This window comes from Manduca sexta, chromosome 11 (genome assembly GCF_014839805.1).
Source record: "Manduca sexta isolate Smith_Timp_Sample1 chromosome 11, JHU_Msex_v1.0, whole genome shotgun sequence".
Taxonomy (NCBI): domain Eukaryota; kingdom Metazoa; phylum Arthropoda; class Insecta; order Lepidoptera; family Sphingidae; genus Manduca; species Manduca sexta.
The window spans coordinates 7,479,234-7,503,659 of record NC_051125.1 but is presented as its reverse complement, the minus strand read 5'-3'; the positions used below and the strand labels follow the sequence as shown (position 1 = coordinate 7,503,659).

Here is a 24,426-nt window from a genome sequence, read left to right as displayed (position 1 = left end):
GATATAATACAAATCTGTTATATTTATTATTATAAGCATAGTACAATGGTCTATCTTCAGAAAATGAATGTTCTAATAAATTAATACCTACTCTAAATACTAAGCTTTTAAGCTTAATAACCCAAAAGCGATAGGTACAAAATTTCAATAAAATTATTTTTATTTATGATGCAGCGCAATAACAAATTAATTTCATCCGTCTTCACTAATTGAAGCTTTAACAAATTTATTTTTATATTCGAAATCAAAATTAAATTAGGGCATGAGTTCACGTGCGCATCTCATAATGACGTAAAATACAGCAACAAGAAAATGCAAAAGTGCCCCAAACAGTGTCGCATTTGTCGAGTTTACCACTCGGTGGCATCGAGCCTGCGAGCGCTAACGTGTGCCGCGCGATTATCACTTTCACGATCAGAAAAATAGAAAAAAACGCGGGAAACTCGCCTTGTGAAACCTCACATACGTCTCGAATAAACAACTAGTAACATAATTGCCGCCGTGGAGCATCAACCACCGCGACGGATTGTTTACAAACACCATGATGTGAAATAAAACAAAATCGACCGTGTGTAGCGATTCGATACCTTTTGAAAAATAAAAGACTGTCGCACGTGTGGCTCTAGGGTTCTCTCTCGCCTTCCTTCCTCACTTCGGTACTTCGGTTTGTTGATTGTGGTGTTTCAGTTTTCGTTTGAGCTTCACCGATAACGTTGCGAATATCGTGCGCATTTTGTTTGGAGTTCTTTAATATTTTTCATCAGTGTAAACGTGCTAGGGTACGTTTGGTTGAATACGCCACTTTTGTTGTAATATGGGTATCACTGGGAGAGTCACAATGCCTTTCTTGAGCACGTTGGCTGCTTTGGTGATCATCGTGCATTCGACTGAAGAAGACACGCAATCGGACTACAGACGTGATTTACGACCGAGAGTATTGGATACTGGTACACCAACTTACGAGCAGGTACAATATTTCAGTTAATAAATTAATAAAAATAAATGTTGCCAGAGAATAATATTGAGAAATATAATGCATTTTTATAATAAGTTAAATAAAAGCTTGTAAAAGGTCAAGTTTTTAGTTTTTCCGATATTTATGTATATTGAATACATTGCTCCCCCCCGTGACCACGAAGGCTGCTAAGTGTTTGAAACGTGGGACAAAATTAAAATATAAAAACCGCGACAAAATCCGAAAAATAGTTTAATTTTAATGCTAACATTCGCGTAAACATAAGAAATCATTACATTGAATACGTTACACACGCAAAGGAAACAACTCTTTAGGAAATATAAGTGTTAATGACCCATAGTCATTATTAGTCATATATAATTAAGTTACAGATTAGCTATAATAATTGCAACTTTAAAAAACCTAGATGATTAAAGATAGATTGTTATAAATAAAAAGACAGCAGTTAAATAGATCTGCTCTCATTAGACTTGTTAAAGACTTCATGTTATGAAATGACACATGAAATTAATTACCATAGGTTCCAATTCCGGCTTTTCTAGACTTCTAAACGTCTAGAAATGGTACATGGCCGGTGTAAGTGGAGCGTGGTGTAACTATAGTGCGGCTATGTTCGCAGTAATTAGACAAACGATATGGTACATTGTGGGATGCAATTTGTTTGCGATATGCCTCATCAGTGACGGCACTTTCTTTTGTGCAGCGCTGCGTTTAATTAATATGGGTGATTTTGCATGTATAGTTGAATGCATCTTGATCTGCATGAAAGTAGTTTAAGTTTTTTATACAATGGGCCAAGCGAACCGTTTGCTTGATGGTAAGCATCACGATATCTCCTAAACACACGCATAAAACATCAACCGGACTTTGTATTACAAAGCATCGAGGTATTTATTATACTGCGCTAGTCACCCTCATACTTTTGTTGATAACTCTCAGTAAATACTGCATGTAAATATATTTTAGTAATTACTTAATCGCTTTTCACCTTGAAACTTTTGTTACCTATCAGTAATTATTGCAGGTGAATAAATTTTAGTAATTAGTTTATTTTGATTCGGATAGTTTTTCGAATAATGCGATCCTAATTAGAGCGCTTTTCGTATGATACGCGAAGAGTTCACCAATTGTGAAAGGATTGCAATGAGCTCATCTTTGTGCAGTAGGGTTTACATTTACTTTAATAATAAGTGCCAGCGATTCTTTTTAAAATAAATGAACGTGCCTATTTTTTAAACCATTCTAAGCCATACACGATTATTATTATTTCGATCAATGATTTTTAGTTTTTGAAATATCATCGACTAAATAATTACTTACGTAATCAGACGTCAAAACCATAAATACTATTTTATTTCGATCAATGATTTATAATTTTTGAAATATCATTGTTTTCGGTATGTTCCCTTAAGCACTTGTCAATAAACTCGAAAGTTTTAATATAGCACACAAAAGAAATATTTTAAAATTACAAATTTTTATTCGACATTATGTTTTATTATAATTTACATAAGGCGTAAAATTGCTTCAAAATTAAGTGAAACTCAGTTCGACGCCTATTCGCAGTTATTTAACGTAAATTACTTCAACAAGTTAGGTACGCGCTGGCCCGTAATATTATGCTAAAATACGTAATTATTTCCACTGTCTAGGAAGTAGTAATCGAGGAAAATCGTTTCTGCGCGATCGCTTTTTAACATTACTTGTTATTGCTTTGACTTTTTAGATTTTACGCTTGAATAGAGAAATCTTAAGCCCTATATAACATTAAACCCAGTTTGAACTGCTAGATACTAAAATGATTCCTAATGTTTACGCGAATGTAAGACATCGAAATAAAACTCATCCGCCCCGTAACCGTGAAAGGTGGTTGTAGGTCCGCCTGGATAGGTATCTCCACAATGTCTATTTCTGCCGCCGAGCAACAGTGTGTAGTCCCTGTTGTGTTCCGGTTTGAAGGACATTGTAACCACTAGACATAATAAGACTTAACATCTCATGCCTTAGGATGGCGAGCGCAGTGGAATACCAAACAATACTTTGTAATAGGGATTGCAATCCGGTACAAACTTAAATCCGGCCGGATTCAGCCGGAATCACGAGAATTCCGCCGGATCCGGATTGGTATTTTGGGTGTTCAACATAGCGCATATTTCTAACTTCATGGCATAATATAAGGAATAATCTATAGGGAAAAAATAGAAACGATTTTGTGCGAAAATCAACTCTTTTTTTTTATAATTATTATCAGTCAGTTATTATATGATAATCAGTCAAAGATTACCAACAACAGTGAATTATTTATGGTTTAAATTAAGTTAAACCCGTTCATAAAAACTAAATTATATCAACATCATATTCTTCTATAATCCAAATTAAAATTTTCAAAATCAACAGCTTATGGATACTGTACCCATGCATTCATTACAGCACAGATCACTTTTCTTGTTGGATAAACGCTCTTAGAAAACAAATTGTATTAATAGTATCATCGTTTAGCCTACTTTTCAAGGAACTGCAAATATAACCAGCGGCCGAAAAAGCCCTTTCAGCTTCAACACTGGTTGGTTTCACTAAAGTCAAAAAGTCATATATTAGAGACAAGTATTTCCCTCTATCTCCTTCAGTTTCATAAGCGCTCATTTCTTTCTTAAGTTTTTTAGTACTTTCGCACGGTTTTGATAAGAGAAATTACGTTTTTCTTAATATATCGGAACCGGCCACCGGATCCGGTGATATTGTTGGATCCGGTAGGCAACGAAGACGTACCGGATCCGCCGGACCGGATTGCAATCCCTACTTTGTAATTCATGGTATTTCTACTGTTATGGGCGGTCGTATTGCTTACCATCAGGCGAACGACAAGCTCGTCTCGTCCTTCAAAGCAATAAAAAAGGTTGAAGTCTTCGAACCGTAGGGAGAAAATTATAAAACCACGATAGAACCCGAAAATTTGTTTTATTTGATGCTAGATACTAACAATTTCTTGATAGACCATAAAATAAACATTTCTTTAAAAAATTAACACCATTAGTGATTTGATCAATACAATCGATAAAGATAAATATCGCGGTTTGTTTACACTCTATGAAATTTATATTGAGGAAAACAATAGACGATTTATAAATACAACCGCAATCACATTACTTTAGCGGTTTTAGCAATGAGAGCATTCTTAATATAATCTGTTTAATATTCAAAATCATACTTTCAGGTCGGAAATACTAATATTTAACTGGAAATGAGTATTTAAATAAATGTACACAACGAAATAGTTTTTATGAAATATTGTTACGAAATTTGCTCTTGTTCGTTTTAATACATTCTTTTATTAAATAATACATAAAATGAATGTCTTAGTCGAACAAAAAAACAGATGAGGCAGAAAAATGCTATCAATATTTCATAAAACTATTTTGCTACGTACATTTATTTTGGAAATACTCAAATAGGTCTTCAAAATTAAATTTTGCTGCCATATAAACGCTTCTCTAAATTATTAACATAAATCCAATAGGTTGCGATTTTGTTATGTCAACCCAGAAGATGACTGTATAATTAGTACATACATAATCAATTCCTCAACACAAAAATTGGCAATTCTGTGAAAAATAACTTTCATTCACTTCCCAACCGGTATGCATTTATTGCCGAACGTTACCAACATTACGTGCGCTAAACCCAATGGTAGTAATAATAGACCCGTGATCCACAAGCTGCAGCTAATCATACCACCCACATTGATATAATAAATGTGAAAAGAACTCTATCCCTGTCCAGTACAGTCAGCCGCAAAAGTAGCTGAACACATTCACGTCAAATCGCCTATACACGTTAAGTTTAATTGGAACATTTCTTTGTTTGTGTAAAGTTTAATAAATCCATTTTATATTAATGTTTTTGAATAAAATTAAGTTTGGTAACAACACAAAAATTTACAAGTGATTTGAAATGTTGAATATGACCAGCTGCTTATGTGTACTGACTGCATACTTTCATGGCTATCAATGCACCATCTTGATAAAATTTGGTGCGAAGTGAAATTGAACGATAAGAAAGGATATAGGAGTGGTTTAAAGGTAAAATGTTCCTAAAGAGAACCCGACACAACATATCGTACTAATATGTATAAATGCGGTCTGCATATCGTTCTTATGATATGAGACTCTACAGAAATATAAACATACAGGCAGGGCCGGGCAAAGTCTGCGAAATATCACCCACACCCACCTATTTTTTACCTTTGTCATCATCATTATTTTGCGCTGCGCGGAAAATAATTTATGCGTTTAATGTACTAGACGTCTCACTAGTTGCGTCAATAATGAGTTGAATTCGTCTGCTAAGTTTGAATTTGCCTCCCTCTGAATTCGCCGCCCGGGGCATGGGCCCCGGCTTGCCCTCCCCTAGATCCGGGGCTGCATACAGGGAAGCCGGCAGGAATCGGACTATATGAACTGTCACTGGGATATAGGCTACTTTTTATCCCGGAAAAGTACATAGTAGGGCTTTCATGTGAGAAATACTATTTCACGCAGACGAAGCCGCGAGTATCACTTAGTAAACTACATTTTCACTCGGCTAAGTGATGGCTTTCTCATTAATAAAGGCGCAATTACGGTGTAATGATGTTGATGGATTTATAGTTTAAAAGATAGAAATATGAAAATCTATGTGCAAAGTATAGTAAACAGAAATGATTAATATTGATTCGCTTCACTTAGGCACTTTTAATTAATTTAAAGAAGATTTGTAGGGAAAATATGCTTAAATACCATTTTTCTGTAACGTAGAAGGGAATTTGTAAGCACTTATATAGTTATTGTTATCCACAAAACCTCCTAACCCTCAGATTTATTTCTAACACTCCACGGTTTTGGAGTAATTTTATTTGTAAATAATCTTGATATGATTTAACCAATGTTAAAAAATTAACATAAATATTATAGTTTTATTTATGCTTCATACATATTTATAACCTAACATTGATACACTTGCAAGTGTACCTACAACCGAGGCCGAATCCAAGACGCTTCTCTACATTAGTTATTGCAAATAGAAAAAAAAAATATGGGAATGACTCATCTTAACAATAAGCCTATCGCTCGAATATGTCAATCATACATAACGTTAGCGTTAACGATTGTGGAAAGGCAACTTAGCTACAACCCACGAAAAGAAGTCTTGGTTCATCGTAGGGTAGACTTATTACCGTTTCGTTCATTTTAAATTTGCAATGTGTTACCCTTCCTTACAGACACATAAATTTAATCGAACCAAGTAAAACTAGAACATAATTCAATGGGTACAATATCGTTATACTACATATAAATATATCCGATCATCCGGTAGTGGATAATTCGCTTAACAAGCTTCAAGTTCGCGACGGACCGGTCGCTTTCGACTTTCCTGCGTACGCGCCGGCCGGCAATGCCGTAACGGCTTTCTTCGCAAATGCAATAACTATATTTGCCCAGATATCGAATTGAGATGTACGTTCTCACTTTGACGTAACTGTACCGATGTAATAACCGGACTTGGTGAAGGAATGCTAAATATTATGATTTAATAATTATTAAGATAGTTTTATTTTATTTACTAGTGGCTTAATAGTCAATATAACTGCGATCCTATACTTACGATGGCATATGTATTGTTTCCTTACTGACCAGACTCGCCTTATAATTTCAAGGTATTGTATAGTTCGTATAAAGACAATCTATGTAGGAAATGAAAATTTTATTTCCACTTGATAACTTAAAAGTTTCACTTGTTTTGGTAAAAGATGTAACAATTTTACCAATAATTATACGCATTAATATTGCCATTCCTAAGAACATATTAAATATCTAATAAATAAATGTGCTTAAAGTAATACCGATATAGATTATGTATTTATAGTTTATTTATATCCGATTTGTCACAAGGTTTCTGCGACACAGATCATATTATATCTAATGGTTTATTTATAGTACACCTGAGCATAACATGGGCAATTTATTTTATTAGTTTCTTATACGAATCATATTCTTTTTCAAACTTACTGTCATGTCCACAATTGTTATTGAATCGTATAATAGACCAATTGAAGTAAGTTACCGATGAAAATCAGTGGACAGGTATTCTTTCATTAGCATTTACAGTTATTATGTATTTGCCGTTACCGATACATACAAGAGCACGCAATGAACTCATTCACAACACAGTTATCCGAAATTATCGCGATTCGTTATTCTAAAACCATTTCAATTGATGTCGACTGTACTATATAGACATTGAAGATCCTCAATTTATAAGTAATTTTTCTCATATCTGGTTTTAATGAAACAAAACTTATATGGTGCTTTAAATTATACTCTGTTTATTTGTGAAAACTACATAAAAATCATTCAATCGTTTTAAAGATGAGCACTAACAAACAGATAGAAAATAATATAAAAAATCACTGATTTGTTTTTTGAGTTCCTCTTCTTTAGTTACCTCCTTTGCTTATTTATTACTTTTCTCTCATTTAGCACTAGCTTCTTCTTTCATTAAAGGTATAGATAAATGATTTGGGCTACTTTAATTCTTACTTCTATTTAAGGTCTTAAGTTGCGATAAAAACAACTAATTTGTTATTCCCGTTTCAACAAGTTTAGGCGCTGTCCACTCAATTGAAATAAACATAGTCTTTCTTGTATTAAGCGGTGCGATTACTGCACCTAAACGGTAATACAATTTTATAATAAATTTTACTGTAAAAGGGTTTGCACCAGCCGCGTTCTTGGTAAGGTCCGGGGCTGCATTCCTTGATTAAAACGGAGGGGAAACGAGAAACGTTCATGTCCGGATAGCAAATGTCGCTCATTACATAAATAAAAAACTTAAAACACAATAAATTGAACCTAATGCGTAAGGGAATCAAATGGTTCCTAGATCTTCATTTACACATATAATTAAGTAGCGTAAGTAGTAAGGGATCAGATCTCCAGGAAAATTGCATTCTTTCGTACCACAGCACGATGTAATTGTTTATTTTAAAGAGTCTATTTTACGAGGATATAATAATCTTGAAAACGACTCCTTTAGTTGACAACTACGTATGGTTAAAATAATAAATTATTAATTTATGTATTGTTTGTGAATTATGACGTGCTTTAACGGGGAAGCAAAAATCGGGGGGAAACCTGCATACCTAAGAAGTTGCTCGTAAGGATTTCGAAAATATGTGAAGTTTGACAACCTGCTCTATCCCAGCTTAGTGGATAGATATTATAATATAGGGCTGATATTACTATTATTATATAGAGATAAGATAAGAGAACTAGATTAAAAACAAAAAATAAATCATAATGTAAAGAATAATCTACTATTAGGGGTTGACATCTCTATGTATTGCTCTAAAAGTTCAATGAGATTATGTTTATTCATGAATCATAATAATTTAATGTTTACACCTAATGTGCACTAGACTCGGTAATTGACGTAAGACGTACGTATATCAAATTAGTAGCTATTTATGAAATACTTCACAGTATTCGCACACCCAATTGATTGTCAGTATTAGCACCTCTCTCTCAGTTCGGTGCAATCGCAACGTTCGCAAGGTAACACATGATTGCGAATCAAAACAAACGATTACGTAAATACGTGCATGTTTTGCGTAACAACGTAAAAATTGTGAAAAGCTTAATGCAGCATTCGCCTTCATCGATATCGATGCGCTTAAACATCGGCAGATTACGCTAACGATTACATAACATTGTAATTTTTTGTATACAAAATAATATGTGATTGTTAAAGTTTCACACGACTCGTAATTTTTTAGTGTTTAACAAACAATGCCTGATGCATGTGGAGCATGGATCGTCTAAATTTACGTAATCTGTGTACTAACATACGAGCTAGGAAAATTCATTAAAAATAGCTTCACGCCTTATTATAGTAGTTACTTAGTTGCACTGGGGTGTAATTAAATCCCTACTGCAATTTCTTAATAAAAAGATGTGCAATTATCTAATGCCTTGGAATTCTATTATTCTACGTGCCCATAATATCTACGTAATAAATACTCAAATAGAAAATATGAAAGTCACCGCTTGAAATTAATCATTCATTACTATTTATTTTTACTAAGTGATACAGTTTGAGATGATGCAGTATAAATTCTGCGCTGACTTTATTGATATGTCATCTATATTTTTTTTTTAGAAGATCCGGTATTTTCTTTTTAAATTACACAACATAGTACAGCCAGTCACATAAGTAGCTGAACAAATTCAAAACTTTAAATCTGTAATTTGTATTCTTATAAAAAATGTCTCTTCACAAAAATAAAATTAAAAGGATTTACTTTACATAACGAATAAAATATGTTTTTATAAACGTAACGCGTATAGACTATTTGCAGGTTTGAATTACTGCAACTACTTATGTACCATAGCTTTGACCTATTATAGCATCGAAACTACATTAAATGTATTTGACAGTGTAGAGCTATTATTTCTATAAGAAAACGTAATTCAGTTACTATTTTTAATAGGATATAGGCAAATAAGGATCGAAGTAAAAATTGCATAATATTGATATCATTTTAAAAGAATTCTTAAAATTCAAACATTATACGCTCTGTCCACTTATCTGGGTTATAAGGCAATCGCCGAATATTAATAACCCTAACCGACACAGTAGGACAAAAACTGCATAAACTAGAATGAAACCATAATTAATATATGCACTCGCAACGATTAAACACGAGTCGGGAGTCGCAACCGCAAAAATGAGATTTCATAAACCAGAATTATGATTAATTTGCAAACATGTCTGATTGCTTTTTCAGTTTGTGTTTTGTTGAAACGGCTTTGTTGCGAAAATTTATTTTTAAAATGTTTCCTTATGGATATTCGATTCATTTATAAATTTTGCATTGGAATAATCGTATCCCATTAAATAAGTTCTTTAAGTAACAAATTTAACATATCAAATATATATAATACTACCCGTTTTGAATCTAGATTAAGTAAATTTCTTATAGCAAAGTTGATTTTTATACCAGGTAATAATGTTTATTATTGGACTGAATGTGCCTGTTACGTAAATTTATAAAAAAATATATTTGTTTATTTCAGCCGTGGAGAGTTATGAACGAAGAAAGTATGATTCAAAAATCCACGCAAGGCGACACTTGGAATGATAATTCTTCAGAAGAACCACCAAAACGGCGAAGACCGGGGCGTAAACGAAAACGTCGTCCTCAATCGTCTTTGAATGAGGACCAAAGCCCTCAAGACAGATACGGCTACCCTGAAGAACCTCTAAGGCCATATTTCGATGAAGAAATGCCAAATGCCCGTCAAACGACAGAGACAGTTAAAAGACGACGAAGGAAACCCGAAGGGAAGCCTCTTGAATGGGTAGCTGGACCATTAGAAATAGAGAGACCGTTAAGAAGACGCGGTCAACGAAGAAAACGTCCATCACTCGAACCTTGGCCCCAACTTAGTGAATTTGACGAATATAATAGTGAGAAAACTACAAAAGGAATTACCACAGAAACAAAAACACCATTAAATACTTATGACAACACTCATCAAGATAACGAGAACCAAAATGAAAATCCTATGTCAATTACAGCGAATGATAATGGTGAGTTAACAGAGCAAAAACCATTAATAGAGGAGACCGATTTCCCATTAGGCCCAGAAGAGAAAGATTTTGAATTTCTTATTAATAAACCTGAATTACAAGAAGATAAATCTTTATCCGAATTTTCAATAGAAGTAATGACTCAGGCACACGAGTCAAGTGTTGAAGAGGAACCGACGAGACTACAAGCTAAGTTAGGGGATAAAACTTCGGGTGTTTTAAATGAACATGACAAAGCTAAGGTAAGCATAAATAATAATAAATCTCTCACCTATACCTTCATCTCTTCAAATCGTTTATAGCGATATTTACGAGTTTATGAGATGTTTAGGCAAAGAACGACTACGGACCTTAAAGAAATATTCGTGCTAAATATTTACCATATAATTTTATTTTATAGGATAAATTTGCGCTTCGTGGTTATAGCCATAAATGTGTTAGTGATTTTATCTCTCCACCAAAACCTCATCAAGACATGGAAATAAATTATGAAGCAATAAAATATAATTTGATGAGAGAGAAAGCACTTGAAAAGGCAGAACAATCTAGTACAATTAAGATCACATATTACAGAAGGCCTAATATTATGAACAAATGTAGAGATAAACTTCAAACGCGATCAGCGGTAACAGTTAAATGAGTTTTGCAAGACTTGTTAAAACAGTATTGTTTAACCATACAATTCACATTTGTGTGAATTGCGAACTAATTTAAAATATCTTACTTGAAAACAATTTGTTCCATGAATAACAATGCGTAGATTATTTGTGTTTTATAGAACATTGTGTAGACAGAGATGTACAATAATATTATTGGTGTTTCTTAATTTCACAAATAATAATTGATAATAACGTTATTTATGATAATCATATGTGTTAGAAATATTTTTTTTTGATAATTATAATAATAATTGTTTGTTAGCTTTTAACCAGTTTATAATATATTTCAGGAGAATGGTCCAATCGATCCAGTTTCATTAAAGGATATATTGAAACGATCGAATGGAAGTAGTTTAAGCGAAATACTGCAGCAGCATAATTTATCCCTGGCTGATTTACTTCGCGGGAAACAAAATGCAATATCCATATTCCAGTCAGATAATACATTTGAATATCGAAGAAAACCAATTGCTGATACATTCGATGAAAGTGGTAAGGCTGTAGAGGAAATTAATACGGACGAATCTTATACAGGGTATAGAGAACGCCATGATAATTCGAGAACTAAAGAGAATGAACTTTCATATTCCATAACAAATCAAACAATTGATCTTATACCACAAAATACAAATGGACAACTTAGTTCATTTATTCAAAACAGGAATGAAGTTGTCAAGAAAGATGAAGACATAGATATCACAACTACAACTGAAAAACAAGAAACAGTTACACCAAAAGTGATGAGCCGAATTAGATTTCCCACTGGTCTTCGCAAAAAGTTACGCATGAGACCTATGATGAACACAACATACAAGGCTCAGTTGAGTAGGGATTTGATAGCACTGAACGCTAGGAGATATATACATCATAGAAAGAATAATACTAAATCGAGGGAGTGGAAAAACATGCTGCCTTCGCTTACTAATAAAACGACGCAACAACCGGAAAAGAAACCGATAGATGATATCGAAACAGAAAACCATATAATAGAAGAGACCACAACCGCAGAAAACGGTGGTTTTTATAGTAATTCGACATTCTCAAATCATTCAAACATAGAACCGCAGGCAGATAATAAAAGTTTAAATGAAGATGTGACGACAGAAGCATATACAACAACGAAAGTTGTAGTAAAGGAGATTTTCAAAAACGCTGTCGGAGAGCAACCAACAGTACTGCTTTTGAGACAACCAGGCGAGATAGCTGGGAATCGGAGAAAGCCTTTTAATAATAGGAAGAAAAAGCGCATAAGACAGAAAAGTTCTACTACAGAACCTGCACCAGAAAACTTAAATAATAATGGCTATGGTTCGAATGACTATGCACATTTGGAAATTATTCCGAGGCCACGTAAACCAGAAATAAGTGAAGATAGTGAAGGTTTTCCTACTAATTTGGAAGACTTTATGACGACACGTTCATCAGTAACACAAATGGACATAATTAGACCCGCGAAAATTTCTGCAAAAATTTTCAGTACGATAACACATCCTACTACGCAAAGTTCTATGGAAGAAACTGCTAAAATTGAAATAGACGAGATCCTTAATGATACTGGAGGTATATTATATTTTCATTTTGCTAATTTGTTCCATTTAACAATAGAATTTAACTGTACTTTACTATATTACATTATAATTTATTCTTTTCAGCAAGTGCAAGGCTTTCAAAAATATTAATGGAAAGAAATATGACTTTAACTGAATTAGTGGAACATAGAGAACGTGGCTCTAGTCATGTTCATTTAGCAGATATATTTCACAATGCTTCTAAAGAGCCTAATCCACCTGAACCGTTCTTATCAAAGTCTCTTATAGAACCAATATCGAAGGAAACCTATCCGTTAAGAGCAATTTTAGAAGCGAATTTACATGACGCATCCGTTAAAGCAACTACTATTGATCCAAGTATGGTGGAAAATAATAATTACCTGAACATTCCAGTAGTAATGGACTTTGGTAATAATGTCAATGAAAATGCTGAAAATATGGGCATTATGTCACTATTCTCTAATTTCACAAGATTGAGTGTAAATACTAACCATAAAGAGGGTACTACAACACATACAATAATCCCTCCAGAGAAATCTGAGGTTGTCACTACAGTAACAACGCAATTAAATAACTCAAGTACAAATCTTAGAGAAAGCCGTGTATTACCACCAGATGCCGCCAATGACAATCAAGACGATGTTGCTAGTTGGAAAGCAATATTTTCTTTAATGAAAGATAATTACAAAAATCAGAGTAAAGACTTATTAGAAAATTTAAATGAAGGTAATATAATTAATTATGCTATATTGAAGGATAATATTAATATAATAACTTTTTTTTTAATGATGTCTGTTTTCTTCCAGAATTCTCGACATCTGATAGTATTAAGACAATCACGTTAGAAGACGATGTTGATGGGAATGGTGTAGTTGTACTAGAAGATTTGAAACATCTAAAAGATTTTGATAATAATATAGCTTCAGAATCTGATGATAGATTAGAATTTAATCCCATGGAAAGGAGTGAAGCAACATCAGGCATTTTAGAAATAATACCTAGCCAGACAAAATCAGTTACAGTTGCAACCGCAAGTATCGCTGGTTTAGCTATAGTATTGTTTTTACTCACTTATGCTGCATTTAAGTGGAAACAACAAAAAGGAATTGGAGGTATTAAACATAATTACCCTGAAGAAAGACTTCCCGCACCAGTTTTTGAGAACAGAAAAAGTCATAAAAATAACAGCAGCACGCGAAGTATTAGTCCAATGTTATCATCAACTTCCAATATCTATACATTAAATACTTTAGATTCAAGAAATGGCAAAGAATCGCCAGAATACATGTGGGACACATTAAGAAAACCATTTCAATAATATTTATTTCTGACTAGTGGATAATATTATTTTGTTTGTCATGCAACTTGTTTATATTAGGATAATCATGCTACCAATGAGAGGCTCAAGTTATTTTCTTTAAAACTAGTGACCTGATATGGATAAGACTAATTTATTAGGATTTATTGGTGAAACAGGAAATATGCTTCTGTAAGAAATTTCTACTGTTACTTATAGTGTCTGTTTATCTATTTAATTTAATTTTAGTATTAAGCTGCAAGTAGTATATAAGAGAAATGTGTCAGAATGATATATAATAAATATCTCATATTTTTTTGAATATGTAGTAAAGCTATTTTATTTAACTCACCTATAATTATTAAAAGTGAATATATCCTGGATTTTCTTCAAAACTGGTAAATCCAATGAATGAATTTTGTTGTAAAAATATGCATATTGTCGGGCAATACTTCTGTAGAATTTTAGTGATGATTCAAATACTGGTGACGGCTGAAAACAAAAATAATAATATTCCTGTTCATTATTTAGCTATTACAAAACGCCATAGTTTACATATTTTAAAATGCATATCTTACACATTTTTTCGAATATCTCACAAGACTTTCTTAAATTTCGAGCAAATCTCTAAATTTTATTACTTTAGAATTAAGCCATTACCATTATTCATTTTGTAATGATAACAGTAACCGCTACAAACCAGTGCATTTGCAACCTCGCTTAATTGATTTCTATAACAATGTCACATTATTCATTTCAAGGTAATATGAACTGTACAGAAGTACTCAATGCAGAATTACAAATCAGATTTATACATTTATAAACTTATAAAAAATATTTATTACTTAGTATTATAAATGGTATTTGAACCCCTAAATTTAGGACCATATGTGATGTTTGGATACATGTTTGCTCAATTGATCAATTGGCCTAAATTGCTATTATAATAATCAAGTAAGGCTTTCATCAAAATTTGTGCAAACTGTATTATATTAAGGTTAGGAGCTGGAGAGAGATAAGATAATTTAATAAATAAAATAAATATATACCTTTAATTCAGAAAGTTCTTCTGACGTGAAGTACAGAACTGTAGAATACTTTTCTGGCAATGCATCAATGTATGGCCTCCAAAATGAATCTGAAATATAATTATAAAATACATAAACATTTATAATTATGAGTAATATTTTATTCATCAAAAATAAGTATTTTTAAAATGTTCTTATATCCTCCAATTAGTTTAAAACCGTATCGACATGCATTCACAAGACATAAAATTAAAACTAGGGATAATATAACAATACTTGATTACAGCTAATTATTATTTTTTTGTAATTATATTTTTTTGAGTTTTACCAAGCCTGGAATGCATTATGCATTATGACCCAAGTCAGTGAAGTCTTCACTTTACTTCTGTGCAGGGTGGCAAAATAGTCACAATTTCTATAGCAATGGGGCATTCATAAGTAGACAGTGGTGACCAATAGCCGTTAGTTTACCTACCAGCTTGTTTACTACTGGTCTGTTATAAAATAAAATAAAATATTTTAATATCTTGTTAGTGACCAAAGTTTCGCTTATGATGTATCAAAACAATGTATAAGAATAATAATTACTATTTCTAAATAACAATTAAAATTACTTATATAACTATGGACATTTTAAATTAGGGATTATGTGATTATTTTTAATGAAAAAGGATAATACCTGGGTTATTTTTCTCCAATAAAAGAAACAATGCCAGCCTTATATTCGCCATGTTTTGCAGCAAAGGATCCATATCAATGAATGGACCCAGTTCTGATTCCTTTGCATTATTTTCTGTCATCATCACTTTTGATGGCACAGTGAGAATAAGAGAGCCTTCTGGAAAAGTCTTAGTCGCTTTCAATCCAAGACCGTATCCTTCAAACTCAGCAATATCAATGCCTGAAATATTTTGTTCGAGTTGTAGGAAATACAATGAAATTTGAATATTAATTGCTACAGTGTGTGTAAATAAATTACACTTGAATAAAATAATTTTGTTGTATGGAAATTATTGTAAATATATTATTAACTTTTCAACTAAATTGTAGATATTGTAGATATTGTAGGGGCAGAGACCCCTGTTATTTTTAGACTTAAGTTTAAAACTGACCCCGCTGGTTAAAAATATTAAGAACTACTTACTATAAAGTAGAGGGTCTTACTACAATGTCAAGGGTACAGAAAAGAATATAGGGGATATTTTATTTAAAAAAACGTACTGTTATCAAGGGAAAGATATTGGCAAAAATGCATTTGTCCTACAGGGCCCTGCCTCCTTTTACATGTTGTCACGCCACCATAAAGTGGGTCGCCCCCCTCCTTTTAAATACAACGCTATAATATAATACATTATTATAGCTATTGTAAAATATATATACTATTTTATGAGTCATCTTCCAGTCACTATGTTATTAATGAATTTTGATTATTTACCTTCAAATTGAACCTCATTGTCATTCAACCACTTCAGATACTTGTCAATGTTAGCTTGCCGAGGAGTTTGCGAGGATTTCTGTTGGCCTTCGATGTTGACGATATCTTTGATAATTTTCTCGATTTCTAAATGATGCTCCCAACTTTTAGCAACATTAGTTGAGGCTTGGAAGATGCTGGCTAAACGAAGCAGCTTATCCACTAGAATCGTAAGTTCTTTACGTTTTTGCTGTTCGAACTTATTATTTTCTTTTCCTGCGGTTCTTTTTGTACTTTGCTTTGAATTTGATTTACGACCCATTTTAATTTTTGTTTAATATAAAATGGCAAATTTAATACAAAATGAAAATCTAAAACGTGGAAATTATAGCTAAAAATAGGTTTCAAAAGTTTAAATACGCTTTCCAGTCAAAAGTAAAACTCAAAAGTCAAAATGTAAGGTGACATAAGGTATTGTCTACACTTTAAACATTACATTTTACTTTGTGGATACCTTATTTATTATATATCTACTCCTTACTATTACTACGTAAACAGATAATATGAAGAAATTAGTAATTGTCACGTCTTATGTTCTTACTTAAACTGATATATACAGTTGTTTGGGAAAATGTTCTTAGAATTAAACTCAGTTACACTGTTGAACAAGTATGAATGAAATTTGGCACACGGATAAACCATGACATGGACAATCATATGGGCATTTTTTTATGCCGGTAATTGGTTCTTATGGGATTTTTTGTATTTTAATTTTATCAATTAAGTAAACGGCGCTGGCGTCATCCAGATTATTTTAGAGATTGCTACATTGATATAGGGTTTTTGTTGAAAGAATCGCTTTTCACACGGGCGTTGCTGCACAAAACACTTCAATAAATAAAAAATACGAAATGTTATAAAATTTCAGTCTTTCAGTAACACCCAAAAAATATTCCATTTTCTTTTTCATTGTTTTAAAATTTATGTGTAATATGTATAAGCGCTTATAATTTTGTTCCAAACCATTCAATAGAACTAGCAAGTATTTTAAGCATTTCCTTCATGAAATCTGTCAGGTCAATGTTCTGATAAACACTATTTTACAATTATGTTTATAATAAATTTTTTATATGGTTTCAAAATATTTAGATTTTATGTGATTAGATAATTATATATTATTACAAAAAAATAAATATTGTACTTATATTTTAAATGGCAACACAAAATGTGACAGAGAGCGGATGTGATTTCTGCATTGGCGGGAATTTTAAGGTACGGTAGCTGCTAAGCTGGACACATTCCAGAACATTACATTTTAAAAGCTTTTCATCATCACAATTAAATTAAATACCTATCTAGCTTCATTGTTATATTGGGTCTACTATGATCCTACGCTGCGGTATAGATTACTTTACTTGTAAAGGGTATGAATATTTTTAGAAATATTAAAAAATCATAAGTTATATTTTAAATAAGTAACGTAATATTTTTTGTGTACTTACGGGTAGGTATTTAGTAGGTACATACATAATATAATGAATAATGCATATCGATGCATTATATCCATATAATATGTACTACGTACTAGATCTGGCGTTCCGAACACTTACTGTGTTCGACTCAACTGTACTGCAACCCGTACACCTGATTTTAGGTATGGTTTCAACATTGACGGCGTGTGGTTGTGTACGGAGCCGTGCTCATAATATAAAAAGCTGAGTCTTAGTGTAAATCTGGAAGTGAATATTTTTAAGTCAAGTTATTAAAATTATTTGTTATTTAAGTTAATAAATAGGTAATAAATAGTTTGTACTATATAAACTAAAGAAAAAATATATTTATATATAAATGCAACGCCATTTACAATTATAGACTAAAACATGCAGATGTTCCATTATGAAACTGGTTGTAGGTAAAAATATGCGATTGAACACAGATTTAATGTGGTGTTTTTTGGAAAGCGTAGGGGAGATAAGCCCAAAACGGGTAAGCTAAGGATAGAAGAAAATAAAAGCAGGTTCTTAATATATTTCGAACTTTTATTTGAATTATCACAGTTCCATACTTAATTAACTTTAAAAAACAAGTCTCAAATTTAACAAAATATCTTCATTTTTAAAGAAAAATATCATAATTTAAAAATTTAACAAAACCCGTTTTGCCCTAGAGGGGTGCCTAAAACGGGTAAGGCTTTTGGGCAAAACGGGTAGTAGTATAAATAATGATTTAAAATCTACTTATGCCTCTAATCACAACATTAAATAACAGGTTTGCCTTTATAATAATTATCAGTCTTTTCGAATCAGACTAAGTCATAATTTATATTACTTAAACTATTATTGACACATGTCACAATAGTACGGATGTCTGTCTGAGTATAAAGTGCAAGCTTCATGAGCCCACATTTCACATTCTTTACATTTAATCCAGTCCTCTGTTGGTGGATCTTCAAAAATTTACTACTGATTACTAATTTGGTACTCGTTCAAAACACTTTTGTTTAATTTAGGTCCCGTTTTTAATATTTTCATCTTTATTTTCTTAATTTTTGAAGGCTTAATATTTTTTATAATTTTATTTACTGCATCTGTGGTCATATTCTTGTGTTTATTTGATTCTTTCTCTCTCTGTTGTTCTTTAATAGGGGTGCTTGTGAAGATTTCAGCATTTATATATTATCTTTTTCTTTCTTCTTAAGAATCTTTTAACTTGAGATCTGTTAAAGCCTCTCGTACGCGCAATCGATGTTGGTTCTGGCTTGCGGAGGGTGATCTCAGAATGTCGTGCCTTGAAACCCAGTACCAGTCTTCGCCTGCTGCGTTTGCCTTAAATGGATGCTTTATTTTGTTTTTGTTCGGCATATTGATAAATTAATTCCAAAAATTATTTTTTCGTCGGTCCAAAAAATAAATTATCCATTTGTAGAATATATTCGACCAACTCTAACTCTTGATCCGCGGTGAAAACTGGTACAAATTTTCCAAGGATTTTCCTCGTTGATCCCTTTTTTATGTGTGACTGCAGTGTTGACAAATTGATACCATATTTTTTAGCAGCTGCATTGACAGATGTATTTTTTAGATTCTTCCATTGCAAGTTCCATTATTTTCTCGTCCCCTGATGCGTTGGTAGTTTTTCTCTTATACTTATTACACAAAGATATACTTATTATACTTATTACACAAGACAAATAATATTATTCAAAAGTTATATTTCAAAAATCTATCAGGGCAAATCGGGTACCCGTTTTACCCATACCCGATTTGCCCAAAGGCATCATTTCATTTCGTACATTGATAACCACAAAACCAAAGCAAAGGGTTAGAAATTTCTTCACTGATATAAAGCTACAAATACAACAAAATAATATAACCAATCTAGTAATTACGTCCAACAAACCAAAATCGACTAATCAGAAATGGAAATTCATTAATATTTTTATCAAAAACAGCAAAAATCTTTGATTACAAATTACCTTGTAGCCGCGTGGTCCGTGCGTACAAAGAGACTGCCTGTGATTGAACGATACCTGCGCTCTCCTTCTGCGTGCACAATTTGAAACTAATGCGAAAGACGCGAAATTTAAAACACTTACCCGTTTTGGGCGGGCTACCCGTTTTGGGCTTATCTCCCCTATAAATTATAATGGTGCAGTTAGGTATTTTTAACCAACTTATTGGAAACACCCGAAAAATTTACAATAACTGTAATTAAATTACAAATATATAATAGTATCTTTATATATAATCATTTACTAAGAGAGATAGACTGTTTTTACTATTATACGGGCATGGAAATTGAGGAATTCAATTTTATTTTAAACCATTGTTTACATATTTGATTGGAAGAAAATTTCCCGTGGACAAAGTTCAGGTAATAAAGAAAATTTAGGTAATTACGTATTATATACTTAGGTACTTACAATTTATTTCACTGGTGAAATTCTTTTGAATCATTTTTAAACGAATGTAGGTAAAACAAATGGGTCAGTTATAACCCAGAATAATAAGGTCCCAGAATAACAAGGTGTATAAACAACTTAGAGCGATGACTAACTTTTAATGACGTAACAAACCTCAACTCAGTCTGTCAAAACAACTAAAGGTTAAAAAAATAAAGTAAAATACGGTTAACAAAAAAGTTACACATGCTTAGGCATTGACAGTTAAACTTTGCCTGGCAATGACAGTGGTACAGCGGCCACTTGGCAGCGATGCAGTCAGTTCCCCGAAAAGTTATTTGAAATCGGCCCACTTTTCAGCGAGAGAAAGAATCGCCCTAATCTCAATTAATTACAACGCTTTGAATGTGATAACATTCAAAGCGTTGTAATTAATAGCAAGCATATCTGCTTGCTGGTCAATTTGTTATGTTTCTAGTAAACACACTTTGTATTTTTTTTTACAATAAAAAATTTAATATTAATTTACTTATAGTGAGTTGCGTTGAAAAATTTGTACGTTGCAAATACTCGGAAGATCTATTAATTTTTTTTTATCTTTCATTACCTAGAACTTGAAATTTGTTTTTATAATAATGACGTAATTTTATCTTGTTCTGTACCTAGTTATTGGAGTAGTTATAGTTACTTATATGCAGAAATGTCGTACGTGATGTATATTTTTAATTATATTAGGTCATAATATTTCATCCTATGATAAGCTAATCTATAAAGCTAAATGTTAAATAAGTCATTAACGGATATTTAGACGAAAGTGAAGCTAGTGTTTAACTTGTGTTTTGAGAGTTATTGTCAATCTACTACTGTACGTTTGTGCCGACATTTTTTACCACGTACTAAAACTATGGAACCAATTGCTGCATTTTTGGATCAATACGACCTGGCAATCTTCAAAAAAGCTTTTTAAACCTAAAAGGCCAGCAACACCTTTTTGGCGGCGGTGATAACTTACCGTTAGGTAAAGCACATGTTCCTTTTCCCCCTATATCATAAAAACGATGCAATCAGAATATTATGAATGGGATGGAAAGTATAATATTCGGACTGAAGCCCAAATAATGAGTAACTACTCTTGTCTGTTTGGAATGACTGTACCGAGAATCGAACACATAACTTCAAGCTTTCGAAGGCTTTGTACGCCGTGATTAGATCAATAAGGCTGTGTATCATATATTTTGAATGACACTAAAAAGAAATGATGTCACCGATAATGACCTCGGAATAATTAATTTAATCGTGTATTGTGTATCAGATCGATGATAATTAATCATTTTATTATAATAATAAATTGGTTATTAACCACTACCATAGACTTTATAGTTTTGCAGTTAACTTTAATACATGTTTAAAATGTTGTTCGGTTTAACGAGTAACGACACACCTAATTTATGTGGAGATGAACATTGCCAAAGATAATAATTATGTAATTTAGAAAAAAAAATCAGGCAGTTTATATTATTAATTATAAGAAAAGAAGATGAAGCTTCCTCAGTTATTGTAGACTACATAATTTCCGAAAGTGAGCTAAGGCTACATATATAACAGATATTGATCTGTGATTAATTGTTTTTGATCACAAAACAGCCCTAGTGTCAATTTAATTTGTCAGCTATACAACATATACCCGAATCATTTCGTACTTAATCTTAGCCTACATCAAGCGACTGCGTATATGCTGTGTATTTAAAAATACAATGCTAATATATCAATAGTCTTCAAATTTATTGATGTCAGGGTGTTTATGTTACCTCTAGGTTAGTAAAACTTTACTAGTTGGTAGTAAGTGAATAATAATTGCTAATTTTAAATTATTGCTAATGTAGATGTGTAGTAAGGGTTATAAATAATAAAATCTCATAAGAGATTCGTGTCATGTTGTGTTCCTCAATTATAATTGAGATGAATTTTATTGACGTTGTAAAAAACAATGCAAATTTAATGATTATTTCGTGATCATTACGATGTTTTTTAATAAGTATATAATCAAGGATGTTTATTTCAGCGCTTGTTTCGTTCTTAGTTTGCGTTACTTTCGGAATTTTGAATTCAATCCTTCAGCATGTGTTTGGGTCAGGTAGCCCGCTGGTCAAAGAAGCCAAATCAAATGTTTTCATTAATATTGCAGAGACATTTCATTAGAAAGAAGAACCTAAAAAAATCCAAAAGCTTCACATGGAACTTTATTTTTTTTTATAATGCGCCAGTGGTTCCTAAGTTTCGACTTACGACTCTATGACAAGTTACGGCATGCATATTATCATTTGTTATTCAGCATGAATTATTTACAGGTGAGGTAAGCTTCGGGCTATACCTACCCATCTGTCTCGTCATTGCATATATTATTAATAATCTTGTAAATTATTGTAGAAAAAACTATTTTTATTCATGTACACATACTTAAACCTTTTATTCTTATTCTATGTGATATATCCATTTACATGTGGTGTTGCATTGCCGCAGCATAGTTTTTGAAGCATAGTACACGATATTTATACAGAAAGTGTTTGGTTTAGTTTTCATTGTCAATCGGCTGTATGAAATCGATTTTCTATAGAGGAATCGGGCCCGAGTAAATTTTCTTAGAAAATAAAAGCGTAATCCGACTTTTATGTTGCTATTAGACTAAAAGAACCGACGAAAAATCAAAATAACAACATCCTACTACACGCACGCAAAATATAAACAAATTACACGTCACAAATAATATTCCAATGTTAAAGGAGATTCATCACAATTTTGGCACGTTTTCGGTAGGTCATCGAAAATGTCATAAACGATTTATAAATGTGAGATTCTCAAAACTCATTGGCACACACGCTAGAAATTTGAACTAAAATCCACGGGGAACGTTGGCCTTATCTTACTACCGGTATTAAAGTATAGAATAAGATTTAGAAACATAAATGCAGGCCAAATTAATTTAAAGGAGAGTCAGACAGAAGAATACAGAAAAGTTAAAACATAAGAAGCCGAATGTCATCATAGAAACAATGAGGAACTTTACCACTAACTTCTATATGGTATTCATGGCGGACATTATCGACAGCAAGTCTGTCTAACACAATTTACGAGCACATAATTCCTTCACCGTAGATCGTGATCCACATATTAAAGTTTCGGAAAACTCATTAGTACGCTGGCTGTTCACCATTCTTCCTATCCCACTTGAGAAGCCAATGACTTTTCTAAAATCACATTTTATACGAAACATAGTGGGCGATCGTTATAATCAAGTCTAAGTTAGCATTTATTTTATACCGAGTTAAGCTTTCTAGTGACTTAGGTGTACGTAAGTGCTATTTTATTGATATGTTATGTGATAATATAGATTACAAAAAATACCGTGTTATTACATGTAATAGCAACCTGTACGCTCGGCTTTGTACTTAAATGTAGTTGATAAATTTAGACTAATAAAAATGAAAAGTAGCATCTTCTTTCTTGTCAGATACCATGGAAGCTTATTAGGCCAAATTTTAAAAAATATTATACATCACCAAATTAATTATTTATAAAATATCAAACATAATAAATAATCAATTGACAATAATGTATGGCATCTTTAAAATTGCAACGCAGGTGAGACCATAACGGACACTACAATTATTAATTTAGTTGCAAATTGGTTTCACTTACTGCGACGGAAAACTTTTGTTTTCGTCAACCATCACACTTCGCATCCTACTGTTAAGTAAATAGAATAAAGTATGAAATGATAAATGTGTCATTATAACCTAGACTCTATGTAACAAAACCGCCAAAGTTATTACGAAGACAAATAGGTTTTTAAATGGAATATCCATAAATATTGAACTAACAAATTTTCACATAAAATTAGTAGGATTTTTTTCGCATTAATTAGAATTTGTTAATTTTAAGTTCCTTTTGGAAATATTGAGCACATTTAGTACTGA

The 24,426-nt window shown here is 32.3% G+C and overlaps 2 protein-coding genes across 3 annotated transcripts in view; one reads left to right on the top strand and one right to left on the bottom strand.

Annotated features, from left to right (window-relative positions):
• LOC115443554 (actin-histidine N-methyltransferase) overlaps positions 1 to 17,022 on the bottom strand; it is a 36,760-nt gene extending 19,738 nt beyond the window's left edge. Inside the window, exons 1-4 of the mRNA XM_030169007.2 lie at positions 16,573 to 17,022; positions 15,817 to 16,038; positions 15,159 to 15,247; positions 14,462 to 14,601 (exon numbers count right to left, since the gene is read on the bottom strand). Coding sequence (XP_030024867.2) covers positions 14,462 to 14,601; positions 15,159 to 15,247; positions 15,817 to 16,038; positions 16,573 to 16,873 — 752 coding nt within the window. The 5' untranslated portion in view covers positions 16,874 to 17,022. The remainder of the gene's footprint in view (positions 1 to 14,461; positions 14,602 to 15,158; positions 15,248 to 15,816; positions 16,039 to 16,572) is intronic.
• LOC115443553 lies at positions 368 to 14,437 on the top strand. 2 transcript variants are annotated; one of them, XM_037437499.1, is made up of 6 exons: positions 368 to 967; positions 10,087 to 10,845; positions 11,004 to 11,228; positions 11,553 to 12,822; positions 12,915 to 13,538; positions 13,619 to 14,437. In XM_037437499.1, exons 1-6 carry the CDS (start codon positions 815 to 817, stop codon positions 14,128 to 14,130), a joined length of 3,543 nt encoding a protein of 1,180 aa, XP_037293396.1. In that variant the 5' UTR covers positions 368 to 814; the 3' UTR covers positions 14,131 to 14,437. The 2 variants fall into 2 exon arrangements, with proteins under 2 accessions (XP_037293396.1, XP_037293397.1); XM_037437500.1 differs by lacking the exon at positions 11,004 to 11,228 and having other exon boundaries at positions 370 to 967.
• Positions 17,023 to 24,426: the final 7,404 nt, after the last annotated feature.